Below are 23,113 nucleotides of genomic sequence, written 5' to 3'. Positions count from 1 at the left end.
CCAGCTGAGATCGCTGTGACTAATTAAGCTGTCCTCTCGACTCAAAAACACTGTCAGCCGTGGCGTGAGAAGAATTATCAAAGTGGGCAGTAATCACATCGCTCTCAGGTCGCTAAAACGACTTGACCCAGCAGTGGTCTGGCCTGTCTGTTTCTGGACTTGTACCAGACTGTTGCACCAATAGCTGCTTCATGGTCCTGATTCGGCCTGTCACAATTATTACATAGCAGCTCGATTGCGATTATTTGAGCTGAGCGTGATCATTTTGCAAAATAGAATCTTTTCCATGTGTAAAAACCAACTTCACCAACTGTTTATCTGGAGGCTTGTAGCTTTTAATATTGGCATAATGGTAGTGGACGGAAACACGCATTACTTTGCATTTCCTTTTTTGCATTATTCTGTACATTTGGTTAAGATTTCCACTTCATGTGGATGGAAACCTGACTAATGTTAGAGCTGTTGCAACAAATAGGAAGTTTCCATCAGCTAGTGGGGCCAAATAAAGTTTACAAAGCCTAAAAGACAAACAGAAATGTCATTTTTATTTATATTTTCCAGTGTTTAATCCCAATAAATCACCCTTCCTCTTCATAGGTGTATGTGCATATGTGCACTACTATTAGGTTTATACTATAATAGTTGCATAAAATTAACCAAAAAATGTCATTAATCGCAATTATTGGTATGATGAAATTTCATGGTGGTGACAGCCCTCGTCCTGACACGGCTGCAAACTGGAGTCTGCACCACCAAAACTACAAAATCTTGCACCCTCATATGACACAGAACTGACTTAACTTTGGTCCTCTGGTACCAGGACGTGCTCCATCTTCAGCAACAATTGCATCGACTCAAGTGTCTGCCTCGCTGACAAACTGTTTCCAGACTATCCAGCAGGCTATTTCATAATTAAAACAGCTGACGCTTCCATTAAACACATTGCAACTTTTAAACCCCTTTACTTGGCCAGTTAACTAGTGTCGCCAAGGTAACAATTCGTCAATACACAATCATTCAGATTAGTCAATAAGGATTAGCTCAGCTCCCTGTCAAAAACAACATAATTAACATAATCGACTGAGATTAATTCTGTTTGTCTGGAAACACAACCAGCTGTGACCACAACCACTGTTTCCCAACACCCGAAGACAACCAGACGGTGCGTTGTGCCATATGAAAACTCCCTAAACATATAAAACATGAATCATTTTCATTAAATGTCCCCCCACCCCCCCACCCCGCTCCTCTCTTTCTCCTCATCCAGAGCCATTTGAGGAGGACGTCACAGACACTGATTCATTTCCTCCTAATCATGCGGAGATTCCTGCCACCAGTCCCTCTCCTCCTGTTAACCACACCTCCTCTTCTCCCACATCGGGCCGCAGCTCCTCCAACACCACCACCGGCCCTTCTGGTGAGTCCGGCTGTCACCCCACTTCACCTTTATCCTCACCCCCACATCTTCCTCTATCTTTCGCTCCACCCACCATTCTTTCTTTGCCCCCTTTCATCACCGGCCATGCCGCTTCATCCACCCCTCTCTCTAATTCCCCCCATCTCTCCCTCATCACCTCTCGTCTCTGCGCCCAGCTCCTCCCCTCCAGTTGTGATGAGTGTGAGCATGTCGGCAGTGTGTCTAAGCCATGTGTCTCGAGCAGAGCCAAAGGCAGGCAGTGCCAAAGGAGGCCCACGTCTGACTCGCCTCCCTCTTTATCACGAGACTTGAGATCTTTGGGCTCTGAGCCAACATTTTCTGAACTTAAGTCAACATTGGATGCTGATGTTACAGATTTCATTGTACTTAAAGGGCAGGAGAAATCTGTCTTAAAATTAAAGGTCAGATGTTTCGATTCATCATTTTTAGTTTTTTTTTCATCTCATTCTGGCTTTTAAAAAGTTGGTGTGACCTTTTAGGGATGTTCAATGAGCCAGAATCCTGCTATCGGTGATTTCCTCTCTCCTCATCACCCTTTCCTGAGTCTTCCTCTCTTCTCACACATTCCTCCTTTGTCCATCCCTCGCTCCTCCAGAACTCCCCACCACCGCCTCCTTCACGATGGACACCACTGATAACTGGACACTGTCAGGTGAGAGAGCAAAAACAAAAAAAGACAGGAAGAGATGAACCGAGGGACGGGAGCTAACTCCGCCCGCCCTGGCCCTCCTCCAGCATCTTAAAACTGTCCCCCTGCTCAGCAGAGCCTACGAAGTATAATGGAGGAGGGATTAAAGGGGCAGGCTTTGGCACTGGGCTCTGTCCCCTGGGTTGAAGATATACAGCCGAAGGAAAAACACTAACAGAGCTATGTACATTATATTTATGTACAATAACAACTTGGCTTCCTGCGGTCTCACAAACTGCATGTTTTTTTTTTTTCCGGGGAAACTGGCTCTGTTCAACACAGTTAAACAATAACAGGCCTTTTAAAAAGCTGGGAATGGTTTTCTGTGGTGTGTATGCTGCTTTGTCCTTGTTACTGGCTGTGGTTGAACTGCTTTGTTTGGGTTTATTTATTACCCGCATGGTGTTGAACTGACAAAGGGAGAGAGGGGAAGGGGTTGTTTTCTGCTGTGACAGTGTGGTGTGTGAATCTCGCAGGTTTATATTTGTGTATGCACATAAACGCATCATATATAGTATATGTGTCTGGTTTCTGCCTTTTTAACTGAGCTATTTGTTCCAAGCCGTCACTTAATCTGGTTTTAAGAGTTTGTTTACGAGCGAACTTTACACTGAGCTATACTGGGGAAACTAGTATAGTTTCATGTCTAATTCAAATAACATGCCACATTTGACCTTCAAGGGAGAAGAAAATAACCAGATGATTCAAATTCGGTCGACTACAAAGCTGTTGAGAAGCAAAACAGCGTTCACATTCTGTTCTCAAAGCAGCAGGCCCTGAGAAGCCCAGTGGTATGAGTGGGCATGCTGGTTGCATACTCAAGCAGACAATCCCCATCAGATGTTTAGTAAGCCTGATGAAACTAAGTTGGTGTGTGCGTGACGGCGCTGAAAGAGCTAATGCGCTCAGACTGAACAGTGCATTAACTCATGCCAGCGCGCGGTCACACGCACACAAATACACGGAGGTGCAGATGGTCGTGAATGCATGTGCATCGCATCAGATCCACGAATATAACAGCCAGGTTTTCCGACAGCCACACACACAAGATCCTAACACACCTCCTGTGTCTCCCTCCTGTAGACCCAGAATTTGCTGCTATCACTCCACGGGCGGGCCTTCCTGTAGCCAAGGACGACAGCAGCAATACAGCTATTCTGATTGGCTGCCTGGTGGGCATCATCCTTCTGCTGCTGGCTGTGATTGCTGTCATTCTGTGGAGGCAGTACTGGAAAAAGATCCTGGGCAAGGTGAGTGAAGAGCAGCCATTCCTGTGAGCAGCTGCTAAACTGGCTGCATGTGGACTTTACCTGCTGAGTTCCTGTACAGCAGCATCAGAGGGCCGGTGCGCCCGTGCAGTTTTATGAGCCAAACTTTTGACACATCTATCTCTGAGATTTCTATTAACACCGAGCACAACTGAGCTAAATTGCATTTTTATTTGCGTCGCTCAAAGCTTTGAAAACTCTCGTTCACCTCAGGATGCCCTCAGTTACTGTGGACAGTCCGTAGATCTCGCTGTTCACAGTTTTCATTACAACTGCTTTCCACAGAGTAAATAACCCTGAGTGAGAACAGGTTTTCTTGCTCGGCTGAACTGTCCCTTTAACCAAGTTTAAATGATAGATAGCAGGCTGAGATAACAACTGCCAGTCTTTTGGCAGTGTACCAGCGTGTCTCCATCTGGGTGTGTTGTGGGAATCCTTTTACATTTACTACGAATTGTTCGAAGATTAGAGGTTGTTTCCACAGTCTGGTCACCATCTGCTTTAGGGATTGAAATGATGCAATTACACTCCGCTGCCAGTTTGGTAGACACAGAAAGGTAAAACTAAAGAGAACTAACACAACAGTCCTGCTATATATATATACAAGAAGGATATGATCAATCTTTGTAGAAACTGTTTTAAAGGTTTTAAGAGGCAGTTTATGGTGCTGTGAACTGTTTTGTGTTATATTGCAATATTGTAATATTAGATAAAGTTGAATCAACGCCTCTCTGAAACAATTCACAACACTATAACCTTCATGTAGGGAGGATTCATTGCAGAACTGTTGCACTAGACAGTGTTAGCTTTGTCCAGCTGTGCCTAATAAACGTGTGTGAGCGTACATTACCTGCAAGTGAATCCTCTGCCCTCCCAGGCCCAGGGAAGTCTATCCAGCGACGAGCTGCGGGTTCACCTGTCAGTCCCCTCGGACAACGTGGTCATCAACAACACGCACAGCTACTCGAGCCGCTACCAGCGCATCCACACCTTCCCCGACGACCGCGACCATGACAGAGAGGGCGAGGGAGAGTACCAGGAGCCCAGCGCTCTGCTACGGCCACGAGATCACAGAGACAGCACAGGTAAGTCGCACACACACACGTACGTGAGCACACAGTTCCCGAGCCCATTCATTGAAAGGATAAGATTGTTTTTTTGTGTTGTAGCTCAGTGGTTCAGCCCTAAAAAGCCTTTAGCCGAGTAGCGTGACATAGAACATGAGTAGTGTGACATGCAACATGCTAACATGCTGTGAAACATACCACATGCTAAGTAGATGGTGACAAAGATTGAGCTATAGTCAACCACACACAATTGGCACGGAGTCAGTGGAAACTGGAGCAGCACAACTATCCATATGTTCAGAATTTACATTTCTACAAATATGCATGCGGTTTGTGCAGATCGCTTCGTTTTGCGTGCCTCCGTGTGTGGATCGTACCAATAAGCTCAAGCTCATTTGCAGAGGAGAAACAGCAGGAGGAGAGAAAAAAAAAATCTGCCGTGCATATCAAGAAAAACACTATTACAATGTATTTCACCACACCAAACAAAAGTAAATCAAACCAAACACCCCGCAAGGAAGAGCGCCTCGGAAAAGATGCACAGCACCGAGGTGACACAAAAGAGCTATTGTTCTGGGAAAGGGGAAGAAAAAGAAGAGAGGGAGGAGAGAAAGAGGAGTAAAGAGGGAGACGGCATTCCTTCACTTGCATTGCACCACAGGAGGTCTGCATGCCGTTTTTACTAGGCGCCTGTGTGAGTTTGAAATAACATGAGTAACAGAGACATTATTTCATCTGCTGTTTTTTGTCATGTTTGGTTGTTTTTTCTTGCTGTGCTCTTCTGTTCTGTGCTCCATGTGTCCGTGCAACCCCTCCTCCTGCCCTTGTATCACACTGGATATGCTAACGGTGTCATGCTAATGGTTGTGTTCCGTTGTGTGTTTCTGTGTATTTTGTGTCACGTGCCACTTTGTACCATCTGTATGATCCATGTCATGGTTCCTGCGTGTACCCCGCCTCGTCCCGTGCGTGCGTGCGTGTGTGTTCATGTGTGTGTACCCTCCCAGCCTTGCTGTTAAACAACCCAGCCTATCACCTGCTCCTGTCAGATCACAGCAAAGGCTCGAGACCCCTAGTCGTCCCCTGCACCGCTCAGGCTCAGGAAAAGAGCCTCAATGTGCCCCAGGGTAAGAGACCTCAGACTGGGCCAGCACGGTCAGGAGGGGCCCCTACCTACCCACCTACCTACCAGTCTGTCCAGGGTTGGGGCTTTAGAAGTGCTCTCACAGCAGAGATGGGATTAGTCTATTTTGCATGTGTCTAACCATCATCCTCCCTCCCGTTACTCACATAGTTAGTCACTCTCATTTACTCACCACCAAACATAACTCATGCTTTGTTTGAAGGGATGGTTTGGTATTTGGGGAATTGTACAAATTTTAAAACTTACCCAGAGACCCACAAATAGATGCCTTTGTGTAGCCTGTCTGCTGGTCCATCACTCCACAATCTCAACAACAGTTGGATGAGTTGCTATTGATATTTTGGTAGGCTCATAGTTTTACTGTCTCTTACATGGTCAACGGTGAGCTTAGCTTAGCTTAAGTGCTGGCTATCTGTGGAATCACAAAGCCGCTGTATAAAAACGGCTGCAAGTAATGCACACGTGAAGGGTTCATTTCTTAGTTTGACATTTATAGACTTAATATTCCCATTCATGGGCATGTGGCAGTGTGCACATAAAATAGACTGGAACGTTTCGCATCATCTGCATTATTATTTGAACAAAGATATTACAACTTAGTATTCACAAGCCACGCTCCCCACGAGTTTTGACTTATGTGTGCTGTCAGAACCTCATGGAAAGCTGACGGTGTGGAATGTGAGATTGTTACACCTTTTGATAAATTGAAACTTTAAGAGGTGTTTAAAATTCATCAGCAAGTACAGCGGCCGTCGAATGCAACGTCCCAGAAAGATTGATTCGAAAAGCGTCCGCTCATCCATCACCAGCAGTTCACCCATGTGTTGTCCTGACTTCGACACCTGCTACGCCATCCAATCGACGTCCAGGAAGTAAGCAGGAGAAATAGTAATCAGCGCAGCGCGGCAGGTCCCCCGCATTGTGTGTTGTGGCCAAGGTCTTTTAGTGGCGCCCAACCTTTAATTAAAAACTCCAGCAGACAATGATAAATGACCTTGTACGAGGTCAGAACGAGTTAAACTTTAAACCTTTGCTAAAATTTCTCTTTTTCACCGTTTTATTGTGTTTTATCCTTCACTTTATTGTGTACAGATTTTTACCTCTAACTGTCTCATCCTGTGTTTTATTTTATCAGTTTCTGTTTAGAACCTTTTGAAGTGTTTTTGAAAAAGTTATTATGAAATGAAATTCCCCTGAATACAAGCTATCCCTTCATTCTTCAAGTGTAATCTACTATCATCTGACTCGTTCACTCAAAGCAGAACTGTTTGTTTTTAGTCACACAGTTCTTCTCTCCATTTCATCCACCCTGTCTGTCTCTCCCCTTCAGCCTGTGGTTTGGACATGGACATGGAGAAGGGTTTCCCCCCGACTCAGGAGGAGCCGCCTCCTTACCCTGGCTCCCCTCCGTACCCCTCCCTGTCTCCCCCTGTGTCTCCCCCACTGCCTCCCAGCGTTCCTCATTACGCGGAGGCAGACATCGTGAGCCTGCAGGGTGTCACCGGGAACAACACCTACGCCGTGCCCGCCTTGGCCTCCTCCAGCCCCGGGGCCGACGCCGCCCCGCTGCCGGAGCTGCCGCGCCAGTGCCTCATCTTCAAGGAGAAACTGGGGGAGGGACAGTTTGGAGAAGTGAGGAATGGCCTCAGAAATGTGTGTGTGTGGGTGTTTTGGTTGGTGGAAAGGTGATTGTGCTGTAACAATGTTTGCTTTTCTTCGGGGAAAGGTGCACCTGTGTGAAATCGAGAGCCCTCAGGACCTTCCCAACTTGGAGTTCCCCTTCAATGTGAGAAAAGGTCGCCCTCTTCTGGTGGCGGTGAAGATACTGCGCCCGGATGCCTCAAAGAATGCCAGGTGTGTAACGTTTCTGTGTGGTTCACAGGTTTTCTTTTTGCTTTCACAGCTTATCTCCAGTTTCAATGTGTTCATTCAACTGCAACACTGAACTTCGGGAACATCGGAGTGTATTTAGAGGTGTATGCTGCACACAGGAGTCTGGAAATTTCATAGACTTGCGTGAGAAGTCAGGTAGCATCAGGGAACTGATTTTTTTAGGTGATATTTGAGAATGTGGATGCAGAATGTGGACTTCAAAATATACTCAAATCTCCAAACCTTCACACCAACACCAACATTTTTTGCCCTAATTTGATCCCCCAGCTCCTGAGAAAAAATATGTGGGCTTCTGTGGTTTTCAGGGTGTTGTCCTCTTTTAACCAGCTGTCTTTTACTTTCTACTCTGCCCGTGAAATCAGCTCAGGGTGGGCTCATGTGCTCGGAGTGGCCATCTACGGGTTTATATGGGAGGTTGGACAGAGAAGGAGCAACACAAACATATTGACCTGCAAAACAAATCAATGAGGTGGAAAGCCACATAGAGCTGCAGACAGGGGGGTTGATCAGCAGCCTTCTCACGTCAGTGGCAACATTCAAAATGTTGCACGACGAAGCTTTAATTTTTAAAGTAGTTTGTTTTTAAGATTGATCACAAAATCAGCATCTCTTACTCTTCATCCCACCTTTGTTTTATTATTGCACCAGCTCTCTTGACTCTCTGATGCATCTGGCTGTTCTGTCTCGCCCTGGTAGGAATGACTTCCTGAAAGAGGTGAAGATCCTGTCTCGCCTGAAGGATCCGAACATCATCCGTCTGCTGGGAGTGTGTGTGAGCAGTGATCCCCTCTGCATGGTCACTGAGTACATGGAATGTGGAGACTTGAACCAGTACCTGTCCCACCGAGTGCTTCTGGACAAGACAGGGCCTACGCACAACACCCCGACCATCAGGTAAAACACAAATGTGTACACACGCTCGCGCGTATACACAGATATGAGTGAACACACAGGGGTGACCTTGAGTTATTATTATTCTGTCTATCCGTCCACTTTTTCCCCCAGTTACCCGGCCCTCATCTCCATGGCTAGCCAGATTGCATCAGGAATGAAGTTCCTTTCCTCCCTCAACTTCGTGCACCGGGATCTGGCCACGCGTAACTGCCTGGTCGGGGGTGAGAGGGGTGAAAGTGGAGAGGATCGGGGTGGTGAGCGTCACATCAAGATAGCTGACTTTGGCATGAGCAGGAACTTGTATGCTGGAGACTACTACAGGATCCAGGGCAGAGCTGTGCTGCCAATCCGCTGGATGGCCTGGGAGTGTATCCTCATGGTGAGAGGACAGGAGTGTGTGTGTGTGTGTGTGTGTTTGTGCATCTGATGTTGTGTGATGGTTGCAATACTGTAAGGTGAACATTTTCATTATGAAAAATATGAACTAGTTTAGAGGGAATCTGTTGCACAATCAACAGCTCGCCTGAGTTTTCCCCCCATTTTTCTCTTCCCTTTGTATTACAGGTTTTCTGATTTGCACATGCAACAACAGGAACTTGTTTAGTGTAAATTGTGGTAGTCAGTGTCTCTGTGTTGCAGGAAATACAACTTCTGGGTTCACAGAGGCATGAAATCCAGTGGAAAATATGTTTAGCCCCCTCTGTTCCTCTAAAAAATCTCAATCAATCAAACTTAATTTGTCTTGCACCTTGCACACAGGTGAGTGCAAATTAGTGATTTACTACGGTGGCCCTGAGAGCTCAACACAGTGCAACTACAAATACAAGCAGATAGACAGCACATAAGAAAATGAAGAAAGCATTTTCACTGACTAACGACAGCACATGCACAGCATTCAGAAAAATGCTGCCAAGTGAGAACACACAACCAATACAGAAACGCTGTCAGTAGCACAGACAACAACAGAAACTGTTTCTGGGGGACATTAAAAAGTGATGCACACACCCAGGCATGGCTGAGACATGCTTGTTGGCCCACTGAAAAAAAATGCAGAGTGCAGCTCATTTTCCAACATGCTTACAGGTTGAAGAAGTGTTTATCTGTGTGGTTCGTGTGCTCTCAGGGAAAGTTCACCACAGCCAGCGATGTGTGGGCGTTCGGGGTCACTCTGTGGGAGATGCTGAGCGTTTGTCAGGAGCAGCCGTACTCCAACCTCACAGATGAACAAGTCATCGACAACGCTGGGGAGTTCTTCAGAGACCAGGGCAGACAGGTACAACACACACACACCCACACACTGGTGTAGGCATATAAAGTAGCCTATTTTCCCATTTGAACTATTTATGCACTTTGTAGGCTCTAATTGAATCTGCGTAAGCCCCTTGATGTGAATGTTGTGCTCTGCATGTGGCTGCTGTGCTTGGAAAAGTCTTTCCAATAATATCTGAACTGGTCTTAAAGTGTCAAGTGTCAGTAAATGGTTCGGATAATAATACAGTCTTTGTTTCTACTGATTAAAGCTGCCACTCTCCTTTCACACTGGGCTTTTGTTAGTTTTCATAGAATAATAGCTGCTACTGAAGCAGCAACCAGAACACAAACTCATTGTTGACTGTGGAAGTTCAAGATATCAGATAATTGAGTTTTTAGGAACGCACATTGTTGTAATCTTTTTAAAACCAATTAAAAGACATGTTAATCTGCAATTCAACATATAGCAATCCAGAAACCAAGAGTACAATTTGCTCGAGATGACAAGCAGGAGACAAACTGTGTTAGACCAACAAGAAGTGAAACTGGTGATAATGTGATAAAATAATGATTCATTTAGTTTTTTCTAATACAAAACTGGTTCCAAAAAAGTTGGGACGTTGTGCAAAACATAAATAAAACAATGTGATAATTTGCTAATCCTTTTTGACATATATTTGATTGAAAACAGTACAAACACAAAATATTTAATGTGTTACTTCATCAACTTCATTGATTTTTGTAAATATTTGCTTACTCTGATTTAATGCAGCAACACATTTCAAACAAGTTGGGACAGGAGCAACAAGAGTGTGAAAGTTGTTGAACGCTCCAAAAACACCTGTTTGGATCATTCCACAGGTAAACAGGTTGATTGGTAACAGGTGATAGTATCATGATTGGGTATGAAAGGACGTCCTGGAAAGGCTCAGTCGTTCACAAGCAAGGATGAAGCGAGGTTCACCACTTTGTGAACACTGTATAAAGGATGTTGCTACATTCTCTCAGGAACACTTTGTAAAACTGTTTACACAGCGTCCCAACTTTTTTGGAATCAGAGTTGTATGTACATGTCTGGGTTAAAGCTTGCTGTGCCTCCTCCTCCTCCTTCATACACCTTTCTCCCTCTCTGTCTCTCGCAGGTGTACCTGAGCAGGCCAGCTGTGTGTCCTCAGGGTCTCTACGAGCTCATGTTGAGTTGCTGGAACAGAGACTGCAAGCTCCGCCCATCCTTTGCCTACATCCACTCCTTCCTTACCGAGGACGCCATGAACATGGTGTAGAGAGAGATCGGAGTGAAGCAACGAGGAGAAAGACAACAACGCTAAAGACAGGAAACCTCTCCTACGTTTATGCATCCTTGCTACAGCGGGAAGGCGTGGTGGAGGTGCCGCACAGCAGAGGCGGATGAGAAGGGACAGTGGGTCGCTCGCTTTTTATATTTGTACTTTTGTTTTGGGTGGACGGGGCTGAGACACCGCTGGTTCGGTTTATTTCCACCTCAGACCCCAACCCCAAAGGCAAAACTAACGCCAGCTTTAGATAACAGTCGGAGCTACATTTCACAGCGGTTGGTGGTGGGTGCAGCCTGCATAGGAACTGTCTCTCTTCTCACATACTAAACATACAAAGAGGGTTTGTGTGACTGGTGATTTAGGTGGTGTAGAGTTAATTACACGGGACGCTGCAGAGGCTAAATGACAGAAAATACATCAAAGCAGGACCATAGCAAGCTGGAAAATGAGCGCACTGCAGGCGACACACAAACCTCCCTGAACAGAGCCCCCATCGTTCAGACATGAAAGTGCACACACAGGGATTGTCTTAGTAATTATAGTATGTACAGCCGTACACATGTTCATCAGCCTGATTCAGCAGGATTACTCCAAGCTTCAGCACCTTTTGCTCACCTGAGACACAAAAAGTGATAATCCACTTAATGTCTCTGAGACGATCTTAACTTTCAGACACGGCCAAAGCGTGAGTGATGAGATCTCACATCGATCCTCTATCTCAGCCCCAGACCCTTAGTGCCCCACATCCACAGCTGGAACTCAAAGTTATTGTGGACTAATGAGAAATGATGTGGACCAGACAACAGCAGCCCCCTTTCTGCCAACAGCAACAGCCAGCAAACAGCCCCCCCAATTATAGTCCAAAAGCAGTTTTTGAACGCCATCTTTGAGCCACAGAGAGAAGATCTGTGTCCCTGGTGCCAAATGGACTTCTCGGACCTGAGGACACAGGCTCAGAAGAGGACGGTGCCGCTGCAGATGAAACTGGAACGGCTTTTCCAAGCAGAGACAATACTGCCTGTTGGGGCAGTGCACGGCACATCTTCAGATGCACCTGCTCAGTTGTTTTGGCATTTTTTTTGTATCTGGCTGTGATCCAGACACAAAGGATTGATGTAAAATTCCACTACCAGCTGCACTTTAAATCCTACATGCATATCCCTGGCCACGATGACACTCTTCTCTGTGAGGGGCCTGATATGATTCCTATCGATGTGGATTCGAATGCATTTTACCTGCAGTGATTTCAGGTATTTGCCAAGGGAGATCAAAATTCAGGACAGTCTGCCTGCCTTTTTCAGTCCTCTCCCTGGAGGCATTGCCAAACCATTAGATGTAAAATATTATTTAAAAAAATGGAATGGCACCATCAGTTCATCTCATTTTAAATGTATGACAACCTTTTGTTCTGAAACTGTCAGCGTCGAGACGGGTGTTTACTCATCGAACCATCAGTCTTGCTCATCCAGTAGCATTACTGTATTTTAAGAACACACAGTTATGGCATTGCTCAAACAGGATATGCTTGGAGTCCTGATTTTAGTGTGAATGTCAACATCAACCTCTGCATTATCCCATGTTAATACATTAAGCTGACCATGGTAGAATCAATGCATCTACCTTACTGATTGTATAGCACTGTAAACCAGTCCTGGGATGATGATCATCATTTACTACATGTTTACTGTGCCATTTGAGTCATTTTTGATACACTGTAGTTCAGCTAAACCCATATTTTTATATATACTGTATGTACTTAGACACTCCTTGGTGTCTGATTTCGTCCTTTTGTGTCTTTGAAGTTGAGCATAATAGTATGTACATATTTTAAGGACAGAATTGTAATTTCCCTTACTAATATATGGAAAACTCTTTGTTACATTTGGGGTCTTCTGTATCTCTGTAGAACGCTTGCTACCTTGATGCCATTGTAATTCATTGTTGCCTATTTTTGTAGATGTTTTAATAAAGTTAACCTTTTCAAATAAATCAAGATGTGATCTAGGGCTGCGACTAGCAATTATTTTCATTATTGATTAATCTACCAACTGTTTTGTAGGTTAATTGTTTCATTCGGTCTGTAGATCATTAGCGAGGAGTAATAATTTCCCAGAGGCCAAGGTGAATTCTTAAATTGCCTTGAATCATTCATTTTAATTTTCTGTGATTCTTAATTTCCAGCCCGCTCCATGTGGTCCTAAATGAATCTTCAGCCACTTCAATTAAGTAATTTGATGAGGAGGAAAAAAACGGATGGCAACAGGTGTCAGTGATTATAGCATATTTTATTGTCTACAGAACATTTCACTACAGATAAATCCTAGAATATCTGACACTAGTATACAACTTTCACACTATGTAAAAACTGCTGTCGATTTAGTGGATAGGCATGCACCCACATGCGCATTTTAATGGAAGTGAAAGATTAGTCAGGAGAATATATGAAAGAGACAGATTTGGCTTTCATCTACCGCCATTCTTAGTGACGGACAATGGCTTGGATCAGTTGCATATGAGGCAGGATTACCTGAAAGAAAAATGTTATAGGCTTAACCGGGAGAAGTCAACATGACTTCACTGTTGAGGAGTTTTGACCAGGCACTTGGCGATAACAAAATTCAGAAGGCTTGGCAGCTTGGTGAAGAGTCTGAAAAAAAATAAACCAGCTCCAAAACAGAGGTAGTGAATTGTCATCCAAAACCTTCCATAACTGCGAGAGCTAAAATCTGTCAGAATCTATAATACTCAGCATCACATTGTCATGGAAAATCAGTACAGCAAGTAAAACGCCCACAAAAGTCATAGTATCTCCCATATGTCAGCTTAAACTACATCAAAGCAGTAGGCTAGTTAGTGATGGTCCTTCTTTATGCTCGCCATATAAAGGCCACGACTCTAGAAGACACTGAAGCTGCAAGTCAAAACTCAACTATAACGTACTTTCGTTGCTTTTCACAGGAAAACCCTTAAGCTTGTTTCCAACAACTACTTTCTTCCCCTTCACTCTGAAGCACAAAGACAATCCTTCCACTTGCAGTACACCTGATATGATTTTGGGTCCAGTAACATTGTTTCCACACAGACACTCGGAGTGAACAAGCAGCACCTCAGCTCTGTTTCTTTATATTGGACGAGTGCACAAATAGGAGAGAATACATAGATTAGGTAAGTAAGTAGTATAGTAGTACAATGACATGACGCCCACACACGAAGTTATGCAGTGATGCTGATATAAAGACGCTCTGCCCTATTTAATGAATCTGAAGGCACAAAAAACTTTGAGCCATAAACATTTTCTACATTAAAAAGAGGAAAAGTAACAGAGTTTATGGACCCAGTCCCTACGCAGGGAAAATTAGACTGATGGCGGCACAATAGAAACATTCATAGAGAAGGTGAAGTATAAGAAAACAAAGACACGAGTTCCTAGCATCACTGGTTAAAAGTGGGCTGAGGCTTTTGTCTCCTCCTAACAAAAGTAGCTTCATCAATAACTTCATCAAAAAAAGCAGCTGCTTTTTCTGTCTCCCACCGCAGAAAGCACAACAGCTCAGACCAGAGACATGAGGACATAAGGAAAAAGACACAAGTGAAACACGTGCATGCACAGAGACAATCAGACAACGGTGTTGAAGGATCACTACAGTGGTTATAGGCACAAGGAGGGTGATGTGAAGCTCCTAGTCTGGATACTGGTGAGGCCTGTCCTGATTACTTCTACTCATCCTTTCTTCTTAATGCACAAGGGTGGTCTTTCCTGCAGCCTGCGAAGTCAGCGAGAGGAACATGAGATAATTACCACCCGCACCAGTCGTTCAGTCTCACATCGATAGGTGTTTCACACACATGCTCCAGCTTACCTGGGAGATGTCGATTCCAGTGAGTTTCTCCACAGCGGAAGGCAGCCTGGTCATGATATCGAGCACCTCTCCAGCAAGCTTGGATGCTCCCACCTCTGAGCCGCCACTAGACACCATAGTGACCTTGTTGGCTGCCGACAGCGGCTTGCTGATCTCCTCTGCCATCTGCAGGACAAGAAAGAACAGAGGAATGAATACGAAGAAGGGGAAATTTGAAAAAGCATTTAAGGAAGGAATCTTGTGTTTGTGTTTAACAGAGCAAAATAGAGCGAAAGGCATCATTTTGAAATGTAAGGAACTTGCCAAAAATAGGGATTCATTTGGAAGCATGAAACTTTTCTTGAGCTGAAAAAATTGCATGATATCGAGAGCTACTTCTCTTCTTTTCCAGGAAGCTGTGGTTGTGGGTGGATGTAATAAAAGTTTGGGAAGTAAGAAATACTTTGAATCATAAAATCAGCAAAAACAGCGAAAAATTCCCAAGTGAAAATGCATAGCAGCAAGTTAACTTATGTAAGAATAAATTACAGTAACCAGCAACTCAGGTTGAATTGCAGCCCAGGCCCTTCCCTACATCATCCCCTCTCTCTCCCTAATGCTGAAAAAATAACCTTAAAACAAACTGGTCCTTCATTTTGAGGCCATGCTGTGATGCAAACAGCAAGTCTACTGACACTTAAAAAACAACAGAGGTGGCAACTTCTGTTAAAGCGAAGCAGTACGAAGCAAATTTGCATTTCATCACACAGCTCTGTTCATTCATCCACGAGAGTCAGACTGACCAGAGGCAGTTTCTCCAGCAGCATGTCCACCATGGCTCCATCTTTGTACTCCTTGAAGGCCTCGGCTTTCTTGGCCATCTGCTCCGCCTCGGCACGACCCTTAGCCTCTGTGGCAAAAGCCTCTGCCTCGCCCTTCATCTACACACACACACACACACACAGACATAAATGTACCGAAGGAAAAAACACAAATGCACAAAGTTAAGAGAAGTTAAGATGACATTAGAGGAGTACAGGCCTGACAGTAATAATGTTTGGCAAATATAATGTGGTTAAGAGGCAGGGATGGGAAGGCGGAAATGTGATCTGGAGGGAATATTTCAGGAAGAAAAAAAGGAAACATGCTGCAGGACTCACTCTGATGGACTCGGCCTCAGCCTCGGCCTCCATGATAAGCTGCAGGCTGCCAGGAAGGAAAGAGATTGCAAGCCGTTTAACTGTGTGACGTTATATTCAATGTTGTCCTTCTAGATTCAGGTGTTGTATGCACATCAACTGATTTTTATGTGTTTTAAAGATGTTCAATACTCACCGCTGTGCCTCAGCCAGTCTCTCCAGTCGGTATTTCTCTGCTTCTGCAGGCTTCTTAATTTTGGCCTCCAGCTCCTTCTCCTTGCGGGTGATCTCCTGCTCCTGCAGTGTAATCTGCTGTGTCCGCTCCACCACCTGGATCTGCATCTTCTCCTCCTCAATGCGCTGCTTGGTCTTGGCCACCTGATGAGGTAATCAGAGGAAAACGAAAAATCAAATCAGCCTTGAATTACTGAAAAGTAATCAGATATTATCAATAATCTGGATTTGTCCCTCAAACCCTTCAAATAAGAGCACTCACAGCATGACCCCAGAAGATCAAACCATGCACAGATGACAGTACCTGAAGCTGATAGGCCATTTCTGACTCAGCCTTCTTCGTGTTGACCTCAACATCATAGGCTGCCTTTTTCAGCTCGTAGTCTCTCTGGGCTTTTGCCATCTCAATCTCATTCTTGTACTGAGCTGAAACCTTCTCCTGCATTGCATGGGCCTCCTGTATATATAATTCAGCAGGACAGAAACCAAGAAATGTTGGCATTTCTTTTCAAATGATGGATTATTCTTGTTTTCAGATTATCTATATGAGCAACGAGGCAGAATGATGGGATGAAGAAAGAACAAAACATCATATTTTACCCTCATGACAGCATCTCTTTTGTACTGGGCCTCTCCGATTCTGGCATCCTTCTGCACCTGGGCTGTTCTGGCTTTGCCCAGGGAGTGAAGGTAGTCCTGGGAGAGAGACAGATAGAAACATCGAGAGGGGAAAACAGTGACAGTCAAGTATGAGACAACACAGTTGGAGCCCTAAAAAGGAAGGCAGTGCATTAGGCAAACAAAAACATGAGATGGCGTGGTTACCACTGAAGCACTTAGACCAAATTATTGTACAGAGCGGTTGAGGGTCTGCTGAGTCAGAGACAGTGAGTCAATATCAATCACCTAAGTGCACTACAGTGAATCTTATGAGACTAAAAGCTTTCATATAAAATTTTTAAAAATTCAAAAAAGACACAGGCTCAGAATGAAACTTCAGATTCCCGCTGCTCCAGTAATCTGTGTGTGATCCGATTTTTGTCACGAACACTGGCAAAAAAATGAACCTTAACAGACATAAAGTACCTGATCATCATGAACATCTTTGAGCGTGTAGCTGACCACACCAATCCCCATGTTGACCAGATCAGAGGAGGCCACTTTGAAGACCTGCTCGGAGAACTTCTTACGGTCCTGGTAGATCTCCTGTAGACAAAGAGAGATATATTCATCATAGTTCCTACATATTGCATGGGTATTCAATGTGTGGTAAATAGAGATTAATCATAAACACGTCAAGCAAATCCATTTGGACAATGTCAGCGCACCAACCTCCACAGTCAAATGGGCAATGATGGCTCTCTGGTGTCCCTCCAGTGTCTCCAGTGCAATCTGGGCAATCTCAGGCTCAGACTTACCCATAAACATTTGGCAGGCGGTGGCCAACATCTCCTTATTCTGGCCCTGGATTTTCACCTGGAAAGAGACAGGGAAAGAAAATGTAATGCGGCGAGTGGAAGGCTGGAGTTATGGTACAACGTGAAAAAAAGGGGTTAAAATCTGGTGGGGGTTGGGCCTTCAAGTGATGTAGACATCCCCTACTGAGCTCCCCCATGTCAGGGCAGGAATTACAGGCAGGAAATACAGTTTATCTTTATGGATTAAATGAATTAGCAGAACCGACAAGAAAACATTCAACATATGACGCCTTTTATCGAGTCTTTATAATGTGTTTTTGTGGACACATAAGGAATTGTTAATATGTCATATTTCTTAAAGAGAGTCCGTCATATTAACAGTTATATTTGTCAAGAAGTCCACCTTTCACACACATAACATGGTTTTATTGTTTTTAAGGCGAGCGTCTATCATTAAAGTGTGGGATTTTAGGTTTTTATTTAGTTTTACTGAGGCTATTTTGAAGATGTTAGATTCCAGATCTGAGGAAGAATTCTGAAGCGATTGCACATGCCGAGGACATTAATCCAGCGGATCCGGGTCAAATGTCTACACTCCCTACAATTATGTCTTTAAAAACTGAACTGCTGGTCAAAATAAAGAGAAGAAAGAAAAAGAGAAAGTGGAGACACAGAACACAGAGCAAATTAGGATCCTGAGAGGGGAGATGACAGCGGCCACTGACCATGTTACGTATGGGAGTAAAAGTCTGCCATTATCTGACTGAAAGTTTATAATTAAATGAGCAGTTAAATCAGCTGAGACAGTAACACAGAAATTAAAAGATGCCACAGTCAGACAGTCTTTCTTTAATTTTTGTACTTGTCTAAAACATGCAACTTCCTTTACAAAAAACCAATGACTCACTAAATTGTTTCCCCATGGGAGTGTCTTATTGACCTTTTCCATTAAGCCTGGGTTCTTTGCTCAAGTTTAATTTTCCCTTCCCTTATTTTATTTACTTATGAACAGTAAATAACCTTCAACCTTGCTGTGGTTAAATACACATGACTCTTTTGCTCTGGCAAAAAAGGGCTTTGTTTAATTTTCCCGTATTTCTGTATTTTGTGTTTTAAAAATAAATCCACACTACTTGCGTGTTCCAATCCCCTAATACTGCAAATCCTTCATTAACATGTCAGTAATACAGACAGCCCCAGGCCTGTGTGTGCAACAGCCGAATCCTGTAGACGTGTGTTGCTTTTAAATAGCAGCTGATCCCCTTCCCTGCCTTTTCCTGTCTATGCAAGATAAATCTATCTTGTCTATCATAATAACTTCATTTTTTTGTGGAAACTTGTACAGCTCTATTTAAACAATAGATCTCATTACTGATATTTCAGTCATCCCATTGTGAAAGCCTACCTGGGCAATGCCAGTGACGGAGATAGGAACACCATGACGGGTGTAGACTTTGTCACTCTTCACATTTAGAGTCAGGGTGTTGAGTGTGATTCTGAGAAGAAAGAGCATAAAATAAAAAGAAAGGTGGAATGGATGAGATAACAAAGACCAAGAATGAAAAGGTATAGCAAAAGAGAGGCAGAGGAAATTCTGTGAAATATTAGCCAGAGAGAGACAGAGAGAGAGAAAGACTCCTCCTCCATGCTGCTAATAGCAAGCAGCTGGTAATGTCTCTTCCATTTGTGGTCGACAGATACATATAGAGCAGGGAGGCCAATGGCCGACATATAATACTGATATCAAGTTTTTGATTTTTTGCATCTGATAAAATACAACGACTTATAATAATAATAACAAATGAGACAGAACTGCTGAAAGTACATGAACATGGTTTGCTTGAGTAGATCTGCACTCTATCTGTAGTGCACTTACTCCAAAAAAAAAAAAAAAATCACTAAGTAAATGGCCACAGGTCTTTCTTTTTTGTTGTTAGTATACATGGTAGCACACAGCAGCATCTCTTTGTTTTTGGTCCCAATTAACATATATTTAACACTAATGTGTTATCCAGTGAACACAGAAAAATATTTGAAAATAAAAAATTTGCACCATTCCGGACAACTTAATCAGTTTATCACTATCTTCTACTAGCATTTATTTCTCCTGTTTGCTGACAATACATAGAACAGCAATGTTGTACTTAAAATATAAAGGGAAATAGAGACTGAAAAGGGGATCACCTCTGGATCTGCTGGATACAGGGGAAGACAAACACTCGCCCTCCAGCAATCATTAGAGGAGGCGAACGGCCAAAGCCTGGATGGAAAGAGAGGAGGGGAGAAAACATAACATAAACATCACACTATTACACTAGAGTCAAGGACATAGTTCTACGTTTGATCCAATATTACGACAAAATGAGTTGTGCAATTTATTGATGACAGCTTGAGCAACACACTACAGCACGCTGGAAAATTCCTACTCCACTCTAAAATGTTGCTCAGTATCATCTTATCACTAGACATGTGATGATTAAATCACTCACAAGACACACGTTTACTGATCCACTATACACAAATCTTGTCTCCTTTTCTGACACAATGACAAATTAGTAGAGTGACCTCCAGAAAGTTTGCAACAACATTATAGCATCCATGGAGGCTGGAGTGCTTAACCCAACAGGGAATATTCTGGTTTCCTATCATACTGTGAGAAATAACCGTGCATGAATGAGATGCAGGCAAGAGAAACCAAACAAATATCTTACCGGACACCACCATGGCTTCATTGGGTCCACATGTGTAAAACATCTTGACTCCTGATTTGAAGGGGGGGAGCAAGATCTAGTATGAACATTACTACGGTTAGCACAGAAAAGGACAGCATCAAGTTTTCTTGGATATATGAAACTAGAAAGCAGAAGTAGTAAGTACATGTATAATTCCCTACTGTAGGGAACATGCGCCACCGCCCACCCTATCTTTAAACAATGCTAAAGAGACCAATACACAGCCTCATGCTTGACCGTATAAAACATCACTTAACAAGCTGATTTTATGCCGATGTCAAACACTATTCTGGGGTTCGGCTAAACCATAAAAAAGGCTAACATTATACATGTGTTCATATTTAAGCATCAAGATCCCTAGAGTTTGTTGCTGGACCGATTGTTTGGGACATTCATGAGTGAAGTTATAGTAGTAATTTCACTGGCTACCACTGACATGTGTCTGTGCCAGTCATACAGGCCAAACCCTTCAATTAAGATCCCATATTTTCACACAGAACCTGAATGCTCCTCCCACTCCCAACAACCGCAATACAGTGGGGGTCGTGTAAACTGGACTACAAGCTCTTCTTCTTAGAAAACGTAATGACCAGGGTGTTTCCAAGCATTAATTATAGCAGCAAAAACACCTCGGTGCTCAAAGAATAACGTGAGACAGAGTATATTAAATGTAAAACTGGCTAACGGTCAGCGAGGAAAGCTAGCTTGCATACTAACGTTAGCTAAAAGCTAGCCGATAAACGACGGTAGACTGGGGTCTGGGTCGACAACGTAACTACGCCCGTGGTCCAGCGTTTATACTACAGCTGTTAACTACAACTAAACGTAATAACAAATCGAGCTGACGGTTTTGGCTTAACTTACCGATATTCGATCAGTGAAATAAGCGCTCGTCTTTAGAATAAATCGAGGTAAGTTTGCTCTACAGCCACTACGGTCAGACAGTGGGCCGTTTCCCGTCAACTGGTAAAATGTCAGCTAGAAAAATGTCTGTTTGGAGAGGGAAGTGCGCATTGACCACGCCCATCCTCACTACAATAATGACGCGTGTCTGTCGCCACCTGGTGGTCGATGGCGACAACTGCACATCTACTGTTGCTATGCAATCAATTCCTCCCTCCATCTATCTATTATGTGTCATCTATATAATAAATACATTTGTAATAACTATTTCCCTCATTTGACATCTAAAACAAATTTTTTAGCTGTTTGAGATGGTTTGAATATGCTGTTTTCCAATAATCTTGCATACCAATTTCCACTATTTATTTGTGCTCTGAGCATGCAACATGTTGCAGACACAGGACACACCAGACAAAACACATGATTTAGGATTATTTGATTTATGTTGCCCATACATTACATGTATTGCCTGAGATGACATTTTTAACCTTCACCATCAATGTTCACCTTGATAAAATTAAAGCAGATTTGTACACAGCCTCTGACATGCACAAAAATGACAGCAACATCAGCTAATCACTGATGTATCTCAACACCACTCCTCTACATGACTGATGATGTTTAAAGCAGGTGCTCATCAAGATGTGTTATGTATTTAGATGTGACAGCAATAATGTGCACAATTGGAAGTTTTGTGTTACAATGAGACTCAGTGGTAAAACTATACTGATAGAGGTGTATGGCAATAATCACAAATGTTTTGATTGTGGAAAATGCACAGCTAGTGAAAAGCATCACAGATTTAAACTAACAACGCTTTCTTTCATTTCAGGCTTTTCCTAATGGCTAGATATATTAATAAAATAAAGTCAGTTGAGTAAAATATATATTTAGTTGAAGTAATTGTCACAAAATATAATATCAGAACATAGCATGTATAATTAAAATCCTCCAGCAGAAGAGTTTAGTTCATGCTCTGTAATCCAGTGTTAAAACTGTAATCTGATTATTTTATAGACATGGATGGCTTTGGATTTGCTCCTGTTTTTCCCTCACTGTCTGATGAAAGCTGGTAAGAGCGGCCTGGCTTGCTCATCCTTACCAGACATCAACCATCAAGCACTTACCTGATTTTTTTTCCTCCTCCTTCAAGTCAATGCTGAATGAAATTATTTCCCAAGGCCTTGTCCATCACTGTAGGAGACCTTGCTAGCACTTATCTGACAGGTATCAGCAGATTGTATTCTGAGCTTTAACATTCAACATGTTCTTTTTGTTTCATCTTTTCTTAATTTTCAACACACACTGACCTGAAGTTCGCTGATCAGAGAGATGTAGCTCACTGGCATCAGTAACTCACAGTGAAACATTTATGCAGCCAAATCAATATATATACACAACAAACTTCATTATAAGGCTGTGTCAGCACACTTTTTCTGGGAATATCACACAAACAGGCAAATCACAAAGCCCCAAAATGGAAAAGTACAGTTCTGGTCTAAACAGACCTTGTGGTGAGATTGTTTTCTCAAATGCTGTTTCCAAGGCAAACAATTAACTTCAGTTTTTAAGCCAACATGGATGAGAGGTCCTTGAAGCACAGGAAAAAAAACAAAAAACACATGAACATCTACATTCCCATGAAAAGTGGTCAAACTCCATCTGCAGATGAAGATTTGTTTACTTCTTTGAAGTTTGTCCTCCATCAGAAGGCGTACGACATTTCACATAACAAAACACAACGATTATACAAATGTGTATCAGATATCAAGATGAAGCGGCTGCAGTGCAAACAGTTTCAGTGCTTTCAATGCACATTCAGTGCTTAATCTACAAAATTAAACTGGTCTTAAAAGATATAATTGTGCATCAGTTGGATGCAGTACACCAGAGCTCTTCATCATCAAGAT

At 43.2% G+C, this 23,113-nt stretch overlaps 2 protein-coding genes across 6 annotated transcripts in view; one reads left to right on the top strand and one right to left on the bottom strand.

The window, feature by feature from the left end:
* Window positions 1–12,944, top strand: part of ddr1 (discoidin domain receptor tyrosine kinase 1) — a 42,741-nt gene extending 29,797 nt beyond the window's left edge. The window contains exons 10-20 of one of the 4 annotated variants that reach the window (XM_041941901.1): window positions 1,268–1,417; window positions 2,034–2,090; window positions 3,210–3,376; window positions 4,272–4,479; window positions 5,511–5,588; window positions 6,936–7,237; window positions 7,332–7,459; window positions 8,195–8,392; window positions 8,504–8,771; window positions 9,516–9,665; window positions 10,786–12,944. In XM_041941901.1, the coding sequence (XP_041797835.1) occupies window positions 1,268–1,417; window positions 2,034–2,090; window positions 3,210–3,376; window positions 4,272–4,479; window positions 5,511–5,588; window positions 6,936–7,237; window positions 7,332–7,459; window positions 8,195–8,392; window positions 8,504–8,771; window positions 9,516–9,665; window positions 10,786–10,926 (1,847 nt within the window). In that variant the 3' untranslated portion in view covers window positions 10,927–12,944. Of the gene's footprint in view, window positions 1–1,267; window positions 1,418–2,033; window positions 2,091–3,209; window positions 3,377–4,271; window positions 4,480–5,468; window positions 5,589–6,935; window positions 7,238–7,331; window positions 7,460–8,194; window positions 8,393–8,503; window positions 8,772–9,515; window positions 9,666–10,785 lie in introns of all 4 variants that reach the window. The other 3 variants (XM_041941900.1, XM_041941902.1, XM_041941903.1) reach the window with 3 other exon arrangements.
* Window positions 12,945–13,204: 260 nt separating this feature from the next.
* flot1b (flotillin 1b) lies at window positions 13,205–21,296 on the bottom strand. 2 transcript variants are annotated; one of them, XM_041942016.1, is made up of 13 exons: window positions 21,165–21,296; window positions 20,280–20,355; window positions 19,753–19,828; window positions 18,974–19,064; window positions 17,483–17,626; window positions 17,237–17,356; window positions 16,751–16,846; window positions 16,455–16,607; window positions 16,113–16,294; window positions 15,938–15,983; window positions 15,581–15,718; window positions 14,799–14,963; window positions 13,205–14,702 (listed from the first exon to the last, which is right to left on the bottom strand). In XM_041942016.1, exons 2-13 carry the CDS (start codon window positions 20,320–20,322, stop codon window positions 14,673–14,675), a joined length of 1,284 nt encoding a protein of 427 aa, XP_041797950.1. In that variant the 5' UTR covers window positions 20,323–20,355; window positions 21,165–21,296; the 3' UTR covers window positions 13,205–14,672. The 2 variants fall into 2 exon arrangements, with proteins under 2 accessions (XP_041797950.1, XP_041797949.1); XM_041942015.1 differs by having other exon boundaries at window positions 20,280–20,330.
* Between the last annotated feature and the right edge of the window lie 1,817 nt (window positions 21,297–23,113).

Source organism: Chelmon rostratus, chromosome 8 (assembly GCF_017976325.1).
Source record: "Chelmon rostratus isolate fCheRos1 chromosome 8, fCheRos1.pri, whole genome shotgun sequence".
NCBI lineage: Eukaryota > Metazoa > Chordata > Actinopteri > Chaetodontiformes > Chaetodontidae > Chelmon > Chelmon rostratus.
This window is presented reverse-complemented; position numbering and strand designations above follow the sequence as displayed.